We start from the raw sequence: 16637 nt of genomic DNA, 5'->3' as shown, positions 1-16637 counted from the left end.
GCTGCTAACAGTATGTTGGGAGGGTAACGTGATAACATGAGTAATGTACGATGCCTGTCAAATGGATGCACTTTAGTATTTAGCAGTATTCGGCAGCATAGGACATATCCACAGAAACACAAATCACTAATGATTTAATGCTTGCAAAAATCTTTAGAGATTCATAGATTATTTAGGAAAGTACAAACAGGCCAGGGAGAGAGCTGGAAGGTTCGGAGCACGTGGTCTGTACGTAGGAGCCTGGGTGTGGTCCCTGGTACTGCTCAGCCTCGAGAGTTGCCAGGAGCCACCCACCATGCACGAGCAGGGGGAACCTATATTTTAGGCAAGATCTAAAATCTATCTCACAGAAATTTAAAATGGAACCCATACCCGAAGTCATCTTGCCTCACTCAGCAGTGAAGAATCCTGGCCGGCAGTCACCACAACACCTGGAGAATTCTCCGGGCCCCATACCGAGCCGATATCGCCGGGAGGTCCCAGATGGAGCAGGTGCAGTCTCCCCACCTTTTCCAGATGGAATCCAAGTGACCATGAGCTTCTACAAGCATGGTTCTGGTATACGGGCATCAGGACTATTCCTCCAAACTTTTCCTGATATGCAAAGTGAGCAATAGAAAGTAAATGATCTAGCCTCTATCCCTGGAAGGCAGGCTTGAATGGTGGTGGGAAAATTTGAGCAAAATATAATGCCCAACAGAAATGGATCTGGACTGTGCATTAAACTATGGTGCCATGCTGCCCTGGGAGGGGAAGGGTGTTTGTCCCTCCACCTTTATCCTTTGGCGGCGGCAGCATGGTGGCTGCCATCTTTCAAACCTAATGGACAGCCAGGTATGAGACTGCAGTGATGAGGCACACAGGGCCTCATGGGATGGAGGGTGGAACCGGCCCTGCTTCCCACCCTGAAGAGGCCCCAAGTTGCTCCTCACGAATGCCTTCTCTGGCTACTGAAAGGCCATGATCCCAGAGGCACACATACCAATCTTGGAACCCAGGGGATTCTGGCAGTAATCCCTCTAGGTTTATTACTAAAATATCAGAAATCCAAATTTGTGTGGCCGCTATTGTGGCCACATGACATCATATGCTCTTTATAATAAGCAATAGAAAACAAATTATCTAATGATGCCTTTTTGGCAGATCTGATCACTGGAGAAAATTCCAAATAATAATGGTGGGTCTTTTGTCATAATATTGAATGTGATCAAAGTAGAGAGAGAGTAAAGTGGAAATCATCTGCCACACAGGCAGGGGGAGGGAGGTATACTGGGGTTCTTGGTGGTGGAAAATGTGCACTGGTGAAGGGATGGGTGTTTGATCATTGTATAACCGACCGAGACTTAAACTGTAAAGCTTTGTGGCTGTTCTCACAGTGATTCAATAAATAAAATATTTAAAAAATTTTAAAATGATGTAAAGATCCCCTTAATACTTGAAAAATACCCACCAAATAAACTTAAAAATCACTTTTAACTATATTTTTTTATTTAGTATCACATCTTAGTTATATCTGAGGGATTTAAAAATAGTGTCAGCAGAGCCGGCCTCACATGCTGAAGGAAAAGGCAACTCAGATAGAGAAGGAACCACCAAGTAAAGGGTGCCAGGAGGACCCGCTCAGGGTGGAGATGCAGGTTGAAAGTAGGCTATAGATCAAACATGATGTCCACTTAATACCTCTATTGCAAACCACAACAGCCAAAGAGAGAGAGAGAGAGAGAGAGAGAGAGAGAGAAAGAGAGAGAGAAAAGAGGGAATGAGGTGGGGTAGGGTGGAGGTGGCGGGGGGGGGTGCTGGGACCATTGGTGGTGGGAAATGGGCACTGGTGGAGGGATGGATACTCAATCACTGTATGACAAACGCAAGCATAAAAGTTTGTAAGCCTGTAACTGTACCTCACGGTGATTCACTGATAAAAAATAGTTTTGGCAGAGCATTTTTTAAGCATTTGCCTTTGTAAAGGAATGAAAATAATCATTGTATATTTCAATAAATATGAGTACTGCAAAAAAATAAATTAAAGAAAATAGTAATTTTTTTCTGTAATAGGTAAAATACAATTGGAAGGCATCTATCTTATTTAAGGATGAGTGGACAGACCAGTATTCTTCAGCCTTTTCAGTCCAGCACCCGTCTTGCAAACCAGTCCACAGAAAGGCTGTAAAATCAAGGCAAAAATTCTGTGGTTTTCAACCTTTCTAAACCTACATAATTGAACTGGTCTGCAAACTGGTTAAAAACATTGATATAAACAGTATGAGACAATGAACCTTCCTATCTAAAATATCCAGTCAATTTTCCTCTGCTATATTCTCTCTTCCTTTAATACTCACCCAAATTATTGAGAAATTTAAACTAGTACAAATCAGAACCTCACAAATACTATGTATTTTCTAAAGGTTTGTTTAGAAAACTTCCTGTATTTAGGACAGTTTCAAAGAAAAATTACAAATAATTAACCCTTATGTAAGTTCACAAACTCCTCATTTAGGACAGTTATAAAAATATTACAAAAATTAACCCTTAAGTAAGTTTGCAAATGGCTTATTTAATCTATAATGTGCAGACTTCCTAGACTCAAATTAAAGTTCCTTTTGGTGGCATAGGGAACTCCCAAAGCAATGCTAAGGGAGCTGCTCCTGGCAATACAATAACTCGACTAAATTGCTTAGGTGTGTCTCATGCCGCTACTCCTCCTCAGCAAGTCACTCAAGAGTTGTTTGGGAATCATCAGTCACACCTAGCAATGCTCAGGGCCTTCCGAGGTAGAGCTGGTGGTAATGAGGGAATTGTGCAGAGCCAAGGAGAGAATACAGAGTCTTCACATGCAAGGTATGCACTCCAGTCTTTGGAGCTATATCTACAAAGCCCCTCAGAAGTTTTCAAATCTAGGAACAGACTAAAATAAAAGCAAAATTTTACTATACCCAGAGAAATTAACTTCACACAGATCATAAATTTTAAGCAGGAGTAGTACTCAACACACATACACACGCAGTGAAAATTGGTTTGTGTGGAACAAAAAAATAATAAATTATTGTAGACCTATGGTGCTGGAGCGATAGCACAGCAGTAGGGCGTTTGCCTTGCATGCAGCCAACATGGCCGACCCGAGTTCAATTCCTCCGCCCCTCTCGGAGAGCCCGGCAAGCTACCGAGAGTATCTCGCCCGCACAGCAGAGCCTGGCAAGCTCTCCGTGATGTATTCGATATGCCAAAAACAGTAACAACAAAGTCTCCAATGAAGACGTTACTGGGCCCGCTCGAGCAAATCGATGAACAATGAGGGACTGTGACCGTGACCGTAGACCTATAATGCCAACCTTATCTGAAGTAAATAGTTGTTCTTTAGTAATTAGGGAGCTCTTTATTATTTGGTAGAATGTTAAATTAATTAAGTTTAAATTAATTATTAAATAATTTAAATTTACTTTTCTTCATGGGGGAAACAAAGCACTGTTCCAGATAAACCTTGAAGACAGAAGACATGCTGAAATGTAGTATTATCCCACCTTCCTCAAGCAGTTTCTCCTAGACCTCAGCTTACTTAAGCCTCTTCACCCAGTCTTGGACTCAGTCAAAATTATTCACTGTATCCATTCCTAATGAAACTCACACTTTCCTGGAGCCTCAAGATCTCACTAGGTATTAGGAAAATAATTTTCTTTCCATAGAAAGCTCTATTTTCACAGGGGTAGAAAATAAGTAGATTTAATGCAATATAAATGACATACTTTGGAACAAAACACATAATGTAATTAAACTTATGAGTTCTCTATATATCAGTGTTTTGGCTAAATCCTCCATAGACTTTTAAGAAATAAATTTAATTTCACAGACAGGAAGAATACTGGAGCAAATATGCATACTTACTAAAAGTAACATTAAATATGTATAAACTACATCTTCATCCACTAGATCATGATATTATTTCAAGATCTTCAAAATTCGGCTTCCCAATCTTTGGGTTTTGTTAATAAGACTTTCTTTTTCTGTAGTCAGTAGTTGATACTAATATTACAAGGTACAAAATAAAGTTTAAAAGAAAAGCATCTGAATCAAATTTCCTCTCAGATATTACTGAAAAGACAAAATTTAAATTTCTTCATAAAATCCCTTTTAGAACAGGCATTTTGTATTAGGAATAACCTTAAGCAGAGATATTAAATTTGATATTGTTAAAAAGAAAAACAAATTCTTGAAAAGAAAACATCTATTCTGTAGTAAAATATAAAAATTGAAATCAAGGTAAGGATAGCTCAGAAGTCAAGTACATACATTTGTATGTAAGACCTTGGCTCAACCCCCAGCTTAACAACAAAAAAAAAAAAAAAGAAAAGAAAGAAAAAGAAAAAGAAAAACACCCTGAAAAATCACAGATTGACACAGACTGACAACAAAAATAAACATTTTAAATGGACAAATAGTTAAAATCTGGGTTAAGATCAATGTTAAAATCAATCTGGGAATTTTAAACAATGGGATGACAATATAGCTAGGGGAAGGTGGAGCTTCACTGAAACATAAATGTACATTAAATTGCTCCTGACTGCCTGTGAGAATTTATAATTCATGCATTTAACATTCAACAAGAATAAAATCACTCAAATTGAACAACTTTCCATATAATAATCAACATCTATTCTCAAAGTCATGTAATTATGAATAGGGAAGATACAAAGAATATTAGTTTGCTATTCCTACAGACATGTCATTTAATTCAAGGTCCACTGACATTTAACTGATGTCACAAGTCAAGCAATAACACAAAACATAAATTAGGAGGTATAAAACAAGAAAGGAAATGTGACTAAGTGGCCAACGGACAATATGGCAGATGATAAAGGTGAGGAAAGCTTCTCTGAGAGAGCCCGAGGGAGCCCGATCTTTCATCATCCCATAGCGATTCATAGGACCCAGCCCAGTGACAAGAAGTGTCTCTCCAGATGAAGAATAAAGTGGATCACATAGAAGCTCACCTGTGGTTAATGGTTATCAACTCCAGGACATTAAAATAATGAATTTTAAATCACAACTTAAAGATAAAAAAGAAAGGAAATGAGGGAAGCCTTTAAAGCAAACTGCTTGATGGTTAAAGATGATATTTCATTGTTATTTTGATTTGCATCTCCCTGATGATAGATAGACTGGCACACATCAAAAAGAATAAGGACAACCATTGCTGGCATGGATACTGGGAGAAAGGAACTCTCCTTCATTGTTGGTGGAAATCCCGATATTTTGAAAAACAATATGGGTATTCCTTAAAAAACTAGAAACTGAGCTCTCATATAACTCCGCAATATCACTTCTGGGACTACCCCCAGGGGTGCAGAAAAGCATCTGACAGCTGCACTTTTATGTTCATTGCAGCACTGTTCAAAATAATCAGAATCTGGAAACAACCCGAGTGCCCAAGAACAGACGACTGGTTAAAGAAACCCTGGTCCATCTACACAATGGAATACTATGTAGCTGTCAGAAAGGATGAAGTCATGAAATTTACATACAAGTGGTACTACATGGAAAGTATAATGCTAAGTGAAATGAGCCAGAAAGAGAGGGATAGACATAGAAAGATTGCATTCATCTGGGGAACACAAAGTAACAAAATAAAAAACTAACACCCAAGAATAGCCGAGAGAAGTACCAGGAGGATTGCTCCATGGCTTTGAGGACAGCCGCACATGCTAGGGGAATAGGCACTTCAGATAGAGAAGGGAGCACCAAATAAAGGGTGTTGGGAGGTTCCTCTCAGGATGGGAAATGTGTGATGAGAGTAGACTATAGTCCGAACAAGATTGCCACTTAATGTCTCTTTTGCAAACCACAGCACTCAAAAGGAGAGAGATAACGAAGGGGAATGCCCTGCCACAGTGGTAGGGTGGGATGGGGGGAAGGGGGGTGGGAGGGATACTGGGACTGGTGGTGGTGGAGAATGGGCACTGGTGGAGGGATGGGTGTTCAATCATTGTATAACTGAAACCCAAGCGCAAAAATTTGTAAGTCTACAACTGTACCTCATGGTGTTTCACTAATAAAAATTTAAGGAAAAAAATTTCAAATCTTTAGGATCTAAGGTTATACAAAGTATTAGGCTTAATGGTAAAGTATATAGAAAAAAAATTAAATAAATTTATCCAAATTTAAATTTTTTGCTCTACAAAAAAAAAAGACAAAATTACATAATGGGGAGATGTAATCCTCATATCAAAAGAGTATTAGTAATAGAATATTTTTAAAATATCTAAAATCAATTTATTAAGGAAAGGCTTAAAGGTAAACTAAGAATTACTTTACTAAGGGGCTTGCCTTGCTTGTGGCCTACATTCAATGCTCATTATCCCATATGGTCCCCAAATCTCGCCAGGAGTTACTCCTTAGTGCAGAGCCAGAAGTAAGACCTGAACATTGCTGGGTGTGACAGAAAAGCAAAAACAAAAACAGAATCGTTTTAAAAACCCAGTGAGAAAATAGGCATCCAATGACCCTGGACAAGAGCTGAGTGCTAAAGTAGGTAAAGGGAAATACATGCAAACCTCTCAGTACCTGAATTGAGGAACCATAATGTCCGGGAGGAAAGAGAGAGTGGGAGAGTGAAAGAGCAGAAGAAAGGGAGGGAAAGAGGGAGAGAGGAAGGAAAGGCTGGGGGATGAGGGTGGCAGGAGGGAACCTGGGGACACTGGTGCTGGGAAATGTACACTGGTGGAGGAACGGGTATTGGAACATTATATCACTGAAACCTAATCAACTTTGTAACTGTCCTACAGTGATTCGATGGATGGATGGAAGGAAGGAAGGAAGGAAGGAAGGAAGGAAGGAAGGAAGGAAGGAAGGAAGGAAATAGGCAAATAAATAAAGGGATAGCTCCTCCCCATGGAAGTCCCGTAAGTGAGGGGCACTGTGCCCTCCAGCATGTGTCAGCCCAGGCTCCTGCCCCAAAAGCACACAGCTGAGACCTTCCCTCCTCATGTTTTTGTGGGGAGAATCTGGTGGGTTATTATGCTGAACTTAGAGAAGCCTGGTTGCTCTCATGCACACTCAGAATCAACTTAATCTTAGCTCCAATCTCTAACTCTTGCAAAAATTCACAAAGGTAATGAGAATAGTAAGAAGTCCTAGAATTCTAGGGCCCAGACTACCAAGAGAGCAAACCTCAGCCTCATCGTGACTATGCAAGCGACTCCCACTAGCCCCGGAAATCAGAGTCTCCATCTTTCCTCTCTGAAAGTTTGACAGGAAACAAAGAGAGCACCAAGGAAGAAGCCCACTCCGAGAGCTCCCAGGGGACAGGTACAAATGGTGGCCTGGAAAGAAGAGACTCCCTGTCAGTCCACCACAGGCACGATGGCTAGACAGACACCCAGAGTCCCATCACACCTAGCAAGTGAGGAAAGCAGCCCTGAAGACGCAACCAGCATCACCCACCTGTATAGCATCTCAGATCAAGATTGTAGGGAGAAAATATTTGGGATGTTTAATGAACTCAATGAAACAATGGTGCATACACCCACGAAACACAAAATAGTCTAAGAGCATAAATCAGGAGACCACAAACAGAAATGACAGAACTAAAACAATGTGGTAGGGGAAATGAAATACTCACCAGAAGGTCTTAGCAGAGAGTAACAAAACCAGTGAGCTGCAAGATGAGATACAGAAAACACCAAGAAAACAGCAGAAGATGGAAAAAGCCTCAAAATAAATGAGTAGCAGATGAGAGAACTTTGGGGCAAATTCAAGAGGAGCAAGAATTACTAGGGCCTCAGAGAGCCAGAAAGGCAATTCCAAGAAGCAATAGTCAAAGAAACAATCACTCAGAAGTTCCCAGAGCCTAAAGGTGCAGGCACCCAGCTTCGAGAGTACAAGCTAAAAGAGACCCAAATAAAAATACTTCAGGACACATACTAATCAGAATGACAAAAACCAAAGAGAAAGACAAAATACCTGAAGGAGGCAGGATGAAGTAAATACATTATTTACAAAGCCGCATCCTTAAAATTAACAGCATATTTACCAAACAAGACAATGAAGGTCTGAAGAAAATGGTGCAATATAGCTTTAAAAAAAGAAAAGAAAAGAAAATCCCCAATGAAATGATTGCCTCACCAAGAATACTTTACCCAGCCAGACTTTCATTCAGATTTGAAAAACCAATATTGAGTTTCATTATAAAATTCAAGAACTTCATACTTCGTCGACCCACAACCAACTTTCCAACAAGAGGCTTCTTTAAGACAAGGCAAATCTCACAAACATGTCAAATTTCTACTGAAAGATATCACAAAAATTCCATGATAACAATTTCATTAAATGCCAGTGGCCTAAGTGTATGACTTAATAGACATGAAGTGACAGGATGGATTAAAAAATTGAATCCATTGGGGCTAGAGCAATAGCACAGTGGATAGGGTGTTTGCCTTGCATGTGGCAGATGCAGGTTCAATTCCCAGCATCCCATATGGTCCCCTGAGCACCGCCAGGGGTAATTCCTGAGTGCAGAGCCAGGAGTAATCCCTGTGCATCACCAGGTGTGACTCAAAAAGAAAAAAAAAAGAAAAAATTGAATCCAACCTCCTGTGTACAGGAAATACATTTGAACAGTAAGAGCAAATACAGACTTAAAGCAAAAGATTGGAAGACAATATAGAAGCAAACAACTCTTTCAAAAGGGTGAGAGTGGCCACACTTAACACAGACTTCAGGCTTTAAAAAGTTATGTGACAGAGCTGGTTATTTCTTAATGATAACATTAGAAGAACTCACAATCCTAAAAATGCATATACCTACCAAGGGACAAGCAAAATACTTCAAACAACAGATAGTAGACTTGACACAAGCAACATTGAGAGCAACATGATAGTAGTTGGAGACTTCAACACTGCTCTGTCACCTCTTCATAGATCAACCAGAGTAAAACTCAGCAAGGAAAACTGACTTTTAAAGGAATAAATAGAAGAGGGACTAAGCATTCTATGTGTCTGTATATGTACATATATACATATGCATACAAATATACACATGTAATATATACATATATACATATATATATGGCTCTGAACCATCAAATGACTCATCAAAAAGTCAAATACACATTCTCACATTCTTTTCCAATGCACATGGGTCATTCCACAAGATAGACTATATGCTGGGCTACAAAACACACCTCCACAAAAATGAAGAGGAGAGAAATCATATCACCTATCTTTTCAGATCATGATTCACTGAAAATAGAACCCAATCACAAGTAGAAATGAAGAAATAAAGTTGAAAACCAAACACTGAAACAACCAGTGGGTCAAAGAGGAAATCAGAAGAAATCAATATATTCCAGGAAACAAACAAGAATGAGGGCACAAGCTACCAGAACTTGTGAGACAAGCAAAAGTCGTGTCAAGAGGAAAGTTCATAGCTCTGCAAACATTCATCAGGAAAGGAAGAAAGTCCACATAAATATCCTAACTGCACAGCTGAAGAAATTGGACAGAGACCAATAAAAAGAACCCACAGCAGGAAGTAGGAAGGAAATAATAAAACTTCAAGCAGAGATTAACAAATTTGAATCCAAACATATAATCCAAAAGATTAATGAAACTAAGACCTGTTTATTTGAAAAAAAAAAAAGACAAGAAATCACTACCAATAATCACAGAGAGAGAGAGAGAGAGAAAACTCTAATATACCAAATTCAAAATGAAAGAGATGACATCACAATAGATACTATAGAAATTTAAAGGATTCTCAGGGACACTGAAAATCCTTATGCCATGAAACAAACGAACAAAAAAAAAAACTAGAAAAAAATGGATAAATTCTTGGACTCCTATAAACTCCAAGGCTGAACCAAGATGACAGAGAACACTTGAGCTGGGTGTGGCCCAAAAACAATAACAAAAGACCTACTGCCAATCCTTTTCAGACTCTTGCAGGAAATCAAAGACACGAAAACAGTCCTAGTTTCTGTGAGGCAAACACTAAACTGATACTAAAACAGGGACAGCCCAAAGCTGTCCCTTTTTGTAACAGAAAATTGTAATTTTATACCTGAATCAATATACCTGATCAATATACCTGAAGGTTTTCAACAAAATACTAGTAAAGCAAATCCAACAACACATCAACAAAGGTCATACACCATGACCAAGGAGGATCCCAGGAATGCAAGGTTGGTTTAACATACACAAGTCAATAAATGAAATGTACCATATAAACGAGAAAAGTATAAAAATCTTATCATATCAATAGATGCAGAGAAACCATACAGGATCCAGCACCCAGTCATGATTAAAAAAAAAAAAACCCTCTCAAGATAATGGGAGTTGAAGGAACTTCTCTCAACATAGTCAAAGCCATTTACCACAAGCCCACAGCAAGCATTACTCTCAATGGGGAAAAAAACCGAAAACCTTCCCTTTAAGATTAGGCACAACACACAGTCGCCTACTCTCACCACTGATCTCACCTGCTGTATCAATAAGCAAAAGAAAAAGAAAGAAAAACGTTATTGAGGGCATCCATATAGGAAAAGGGAAAAGAAGTCAAACTCTTATAATTTGCAAATGTCATAATACATAATACTATACTTAGAAATCGCTCAAGACTCTACCAAAAAAAAAGATCCAAGAAATAAGAGATTCATGTAGTAAAGTTTTAGGCTACAAAACCACTCAAAAAAAATCCATGGAGCTTTTCTATATGTAAAGAATGGAAATGAAAAAAGAAAACTAAAAAAAAAAAAATTACATTCAGAATTGTGCTTCAGAAAATCAAGTATCTAGGACCATCTTATCAAAAGAGATAAAAGACAAAACAGATGAAACTACAAAACATTGCAAAGAAATGTAAGAGGACACAAGGAAATGGGAACAAAAAAAGGGGAACATCCCCATTGGGAGAATTAACATCGTCAAAATGACAAAAATCCCCAAAGCATTACACAGATTCAAGGCAGTCCCTATATGTATACTTAAAGAAATATCAAAGAAATAGATCAAACACTACTAAAACTCATACAGAACCAAACCTCCCCTCAATGGACAAGCAATCCTTGGGCAAAAAATGTGAAGCATCACTTTCCTCAACTTTAAACTGTACTACAAAAGTGGCAGAGTCTCCTGCCCCTGCGCCTGGCTGTCCTCATCGGGGCCCCTTGGAGGGGAGCAGGTTGAGTTTCCCTCCCCACCCTCACCCCAACCCCCACCCCCACCCCCACCCCCCCCGCCCTGAGCAGAGCACCAGCAGTTGAGGACCTCCAGAGCCAGCCATGCTGGGACCACTCTCCACACATCCGGACGGACCTCATACATGAAAGATCTGGCAGAGGTAGTAATTAAAGTACAGTAATTAAAGTACAGCTGGTACTGGGATAGAACAGAGTCACTTATCAGTGAACTAGAACTGAGAATCCAGAGAAAGATCCTAAGGTATGTGATAAAGCTCTTTGATAAAGGAGCAAAAGATATGAAATGGAACAAGGAAAGCTTCCTCAACAAGTAGTGTTGGGAAAACTGGTCAACTATATGCAAAAATAAATAACTCAGACATATTTCTAACACCACACACAGAAGCCAACTAAAAATGATTTTCAGACTTGAATCTGTAAATTACATTGTGTAAAACATAACTGAACTCTCCATGACACTGAAGCTAGAGGCATTTTCAAGGTTGCAATGACACTGGTCAAACAAGTGGAAGCAAAGATAAACCAATGAGAGTACATTAAATTAAGAAGCTTCAACACCTCAAAGGAAATAATGGCCAGAATAGAAAGGCATAACATCAACTGAAAGAAATTATTTACCCAATACTCATCGGATAAATGGTTCGTATCTAAGACATATAAACTTACAATAAACATCCATCCTATCAAAATTTGGGGAGAAGAGATAAATAGAAACTTCTTCAAAGAAGACATACAAATTGCCAAACAGCAAATGAAAAATATATTCTGTATTACTAATCATCAGGGAAATGCAAATCAAAACAATAAGATATCGGCTCACATCATAGAGACTAGATAAGCACTCATCAAAAAGAATGACAACTTTCACTGGTATGGGTGTGGGGAAAATGGACCCTCATTCAATGCTGCTGAGATGTCAATGGTGAACTTCCATGGTCTATCAAGCTATTCCTGGGAACATGCTAAAACATAAGATGCAGAACAACATATCTGCACTACTTTGTTCACTGCAGCTCTACTCACAAGAATCAAAAGCTGGAAACGATACACTTGCCCAAGTACAGAGATGACTGGATAAAGAAATGATGGTACATATACACAATGAAATATTACTCAGCAGTAAGAAAGATGAAGTCAAGCAATTTGTGCTATGTGAATGGCCATGGAGATTATCGTGCTGTGTGAAGCGAGGGCAGAGGGACAGACACAGAACAATCTCTGTCAATGCCAAATATAAGAAATAGTAAGGGAAAGAGCAGATGCCCAAAGGCAGTGAGAAAGAACAGGAGAACTGGCCTTCAGTAGGAAGCTGACCACTGGGACCGGTGGAGAGGGAGCACTACTCAGAGAAGGGAGCACTGAGCCAACAGTGAAGGCAAAAAGGCAGGCTGGGGGCGGAGGGACTGGACACACTGGTGGAGAGTAGTGGACACTGGTGAAGGGACTAATGTGGGAATATTGCACACCTGAAACTTAATCTGAATGATTTTTTAATTTTGTAACTCAGTGTGATACAAGATAAATGAAGTTTCTAATATTTTTAGAAAGGAGAGACACTGTTGCTGAGTCATCCCAGATAGCCATCTCTGGCTGAGATATCTGGAGCTGAAGGCCAGGCGACCCACCCACAGAAGTCCAGCTCCACCACTCATCTCAAAGAGAGAGAAAGCTAGCTGCTGATCATCACAGCCCCATAGATTCTGGAGCATATGCAACTGCACAAATCCTCCCCATTTCATGGACCAGATTGTCCACAATTAGATGGGAAAGTTGCACAGAAGCCCACTAAGTTGTTTATTTTCTCCCAAATTTTATTTTATTAAAATAAATCACAATTGTCAGCTTCCCTCCACCAGTGTTCCCTGGTTCCCCCACACCCCCCGCCCCCAACCCCAACCTGCCATCTTCTTGGGGTTTTTTTTTATTCATTTATTTTTTTTATTAGTGAAACACCATGAGGTACAGTTATAGACTTACAAATTTTTGTGCTTGGGTTTCAGTTATATAATGATCAAGTACCCATCCCTCCACCAGTGCCCATCCTCCACCACCACAGTGCTAGCGCAGATGTGGTGAGAAAGGGACCCTCCTTCACTGCTGGTGGGAATGCTGACTGGGCCAACCCTTTTGGAAAACAGTATGGACGATTCTCAAAAAATTAGAATTTGAGCTCCCATTTGACCCAGCAACACCACTCCTGGGAATATATCCCAGAGAGGCAAAAATGTATAGTCGAAGTGACATCTGCACTTGTTTGTTCATTGCAGCACTCTTTACAGTAGCCAGAAACTGGAAGAAACCTGAGTGCCCGAGAACAGGTGACTAGTTAAAGAAACTTTGGTACATTTACACAATGGAGTACTATGTAGCTGTTAGAAAAGATGAAGCCAACCTGCCATCTTAATAGGCTCCTGAGTTTGGTTATCGTTGGGATCTCGTGATTTCATTGTTGTTAACTCTGCGGTTTGAATATTCAGCTCTATGATTCCTTAACTCCACCGATGGACCTGAATGCCCTTCACCCCTGCCCCGTTGCTTCTCATCTATCACTTCCCCCCTTACCCTTCACTCTATTCCTTTCCTTTTCCTCCCTATACTCTGGGGCTAATGGGTGATCAGGTACCCTCTCTTTAAACCACTGCATTTCCTCATCCAGTTACTCTAAATACCACATATAAGTGATATCATCCTATGTTTACTCTTCCATCTTGCTTCATTTAACATGATTCATTCAAAAGGACATATGCACACCACTATTTATTGCAGAACTCAGTACAATAGCTAACATTTGGAATCAACCTAGATGTATGACAACAGATCAGTGGGTCATAATGATGCGGTATATATACACAATGGAACGCGACATAGTTGTTCAACAACTGAAAACACAGAAGGCTGAACTAGCACCCAAAGCTCAGTAAATTCTCAATGACTTTAGTAACACCATTGTGAGACACATATTGTAACAAACAATATAAAATAATTATTTTGTTCCTCCTAAGGGGTAGGATTGGGAGGTAGGTGGGGAACTAAGGACATTTGCTGGAGGAAGGTCACATTGATTGTGGGATTGGTATTGGAACACTGATACCTGAAACAACTATATTATGAACAATTTTGTAAATCATGGTGTTTATACAAAGTTCAAACATAAAGTGATTCAGTAAAAGCAAAGTTATGAATTAAAAAAAGAGTTTGAAGAATATTTTACCAGATAATATGCAGATGGCAAATAAGCACACGAAATGATATCTGGCACCATTAATCATAAAAGAAATGCAAGTTAGGGGGCCTGAGTGATAGTACAGTGAGTAGGGTGTTTGCCATGTACATAGCCGACCCTGGTTTGATCCCCAGCATCCCATGTGGTCCCCTGAGCAGTAATTCCTGAGTGCAGAACCAGGAGTAACCCCTGAGCATCTCTAGGTGTGAGGGCTGGGATATAAACTTAGCCTTGCATGTGTGAGGCTCTTGATTTGATTCCTAGAAACACAAAACAACAAATAAAACCCACTAACACAATACAGTATCACTATATACACAGAATGCCTATACTAGAACACGAACACCTAGGAAAATGGTGCACATACTCTAGGGTATTATGGAAAAGCACGAAGATTTCTCAAAAAAGGTAAGAATTGAGCCGCCATATGACCATGCAATTCCACTTCTGAGTAGCTTCTCCCAGGACATACAGACATTCATTCAAAAGGACATATGGGACATAAGTCCACCGTCATCACTGCAGCATTTAGTACAGTAGCTACAATATGAACTTCAGGCGCCCAAGGAGCTTCAGCTTGCAGAAGCAACCAGTGATATTTACAGTATTAAATACTGATGGAGAAACCTTCTTAGATTAGTGTCCACAGAGACACACTCACTGTCCGGCAGGAGAGTGAGGTCATTGCACAGCATGAAGCCTCCAGAAAATTCATGGTCACTCTTAAACAAAAACTGAGAAAGGCAAATAACATGAAAATCAAGGTCCAGTGACTTAACTGCAAAGATAAACCTAACAAGGTACATGAAAGGAATTTAAAAATACTAAACGAATCACTGTAGCACTGTAGCACTGTCCTCCCATCGTTCATTGATTTGCTCAAGAGGGCACCAGTAACGTCTCACAACAAATTGTGAGACTTGTTGTTACTGTTTTTGGCATATCGAACAAATCACACATTCTTTTTAAAGAAAAAAGGGTGTAATGACAAAAATAAGCCTCAGGTCCAAATGGTGGGCCATTTGGGCAACCCCATGGTTGAACAAGAAGATACCACTGGGTTTGTGTTAAGTTTTGTGTGTTCAAAACCGTTATAAAAATAATCGCAGAGGGCCGGGCAAAGTACAACTGTCAGGGAGCTTGCCTTGCATGCCTTACCAGGTTGCATTGCACCCCCATGATCGCCCCCCTTCCAGGAACCTGGAAGGGCTGAAGGGCAGACCTACCTGGGAAGCCATCAGTCCCACCCCAAGGGGGCGGCAAGCGCCCAGCAGGGCGGGAGGATCCAGCAGGGTGGGCAGGAGGGAAGGGCAGGAGCAGGGGGAGGGGCAGGAGCTGAGGGGGCGGCAGGAGCCCAAGGGACCAGGAGGAGCCGAGGGGGGCGGCAGGAGCCAGGGGGGTGGCAGGAGCCCAGGGGACTGGGAGGGGCCCAGGGGAGCAGCAGTGGCTGGGGAGTGGGTAGGAGCCCAGGGGACCAGGAGGAGCCCAGGAGGACGGCAGGAACCCAGGGGGCCGGCAGGAGCCCTGAGGCTGGGCTGGAGCCAGGGGGAGGGCAGGAGTCCTGGTGGACGGCAGGAGCCCAGGGGACCGGCAGGAGCCCGAGTGGACGGCAGGAGCCCAGGGGACCGGCAGGAGCCCAGGGGCTCGGCTGGAGCCAGGGGGCGGCAGGAGCCCCGGGGGGCGGCAGGAGCCCGGGGGGCGGCACAGTGGCAGCCTGATCCCACCGCGCCGGCAGCGGCGACCCCAGCCCGCGGGTCAGTCAGGGCGGGGTCCCGGGACCAGGGGACTTGAGGGAGGGCCTGCCGAGACTCACCAGGTGCCGCGACTTCTCCGAGGCCATGGTGCCGTGCGGAACCGCGGGAAGGCGGGAAGGGGCCCCTGGGGAGCGCCCCGGCTGCCGGGAGAGACGAGGGACCCGCGGGTGGAAAGCGCGGGACCGGCCTGGAGCTAACGGGCAGGGGGGCCGGGCCGGGGGTGGGGCTAGTCGGGAGGGGGCGGGGCGAGGCGGAAGGGGGCGGGGCTAGCCGGGAAGGAGCGGAGCGAGCCGGGAGAGGGCGGGGCGACCCGGTCGGGGGCCGGGCCATCCGGAGGGGGCGGGGCGACCCGGTCGGGGGCGGGGCACCTCGAGAGGGAGAGGGGTGACAGGGAAGGGGAGGGCGGGGCGAGCCGGGAGGGAGCGGGGTGACGAGAAGAGGTGACCCAGAGCCCTGGGCTCCTGTGCCCCGCCCC

The 16637-nt window shown here is 42.1% G+C and overlaps 1 protein-coding gene across 1 annotated transcript in view; it reads right to left on the bottom strand.

Annotated features, from left to right (window-relative positions):
• Positions 1-16333, bottom strand: part of SEPTIN10 (septin 10) — a 104882-nt gene extending 88549 nt beyond the window's left edge. Inside the window, 1 exon segment of the mRNA XM_056114689.1 lies at positions 16222-16333. Coding sequence (XP_055970664.1) covers positions 16222-16248 — 27 coding nt within the window. The 5' untranslated portion in view covers positions 16249-16333.
• Positions 16334-16637: the final 304 nt, after the last annotated feature.

The sequence above is a fragment of the Sorex fumeus genome, unplaced genomic scaffold (assembly GCF_029834395.1).
Source record: "Sorex fumeus unplaced genomic scaffold, SorFum_2.1 ptg000026l, whole genome shotgun sequence".
Classification (NCBI taxonomy): Eukaryota; Metazoa; Chordata; class Mammalia; order Eulipotyphla; family Soricidae; genus Sorex; species Sorex fumeus.
This window is presented reverse-complemented; position numbering and strand designations above follow the sequence as displayed.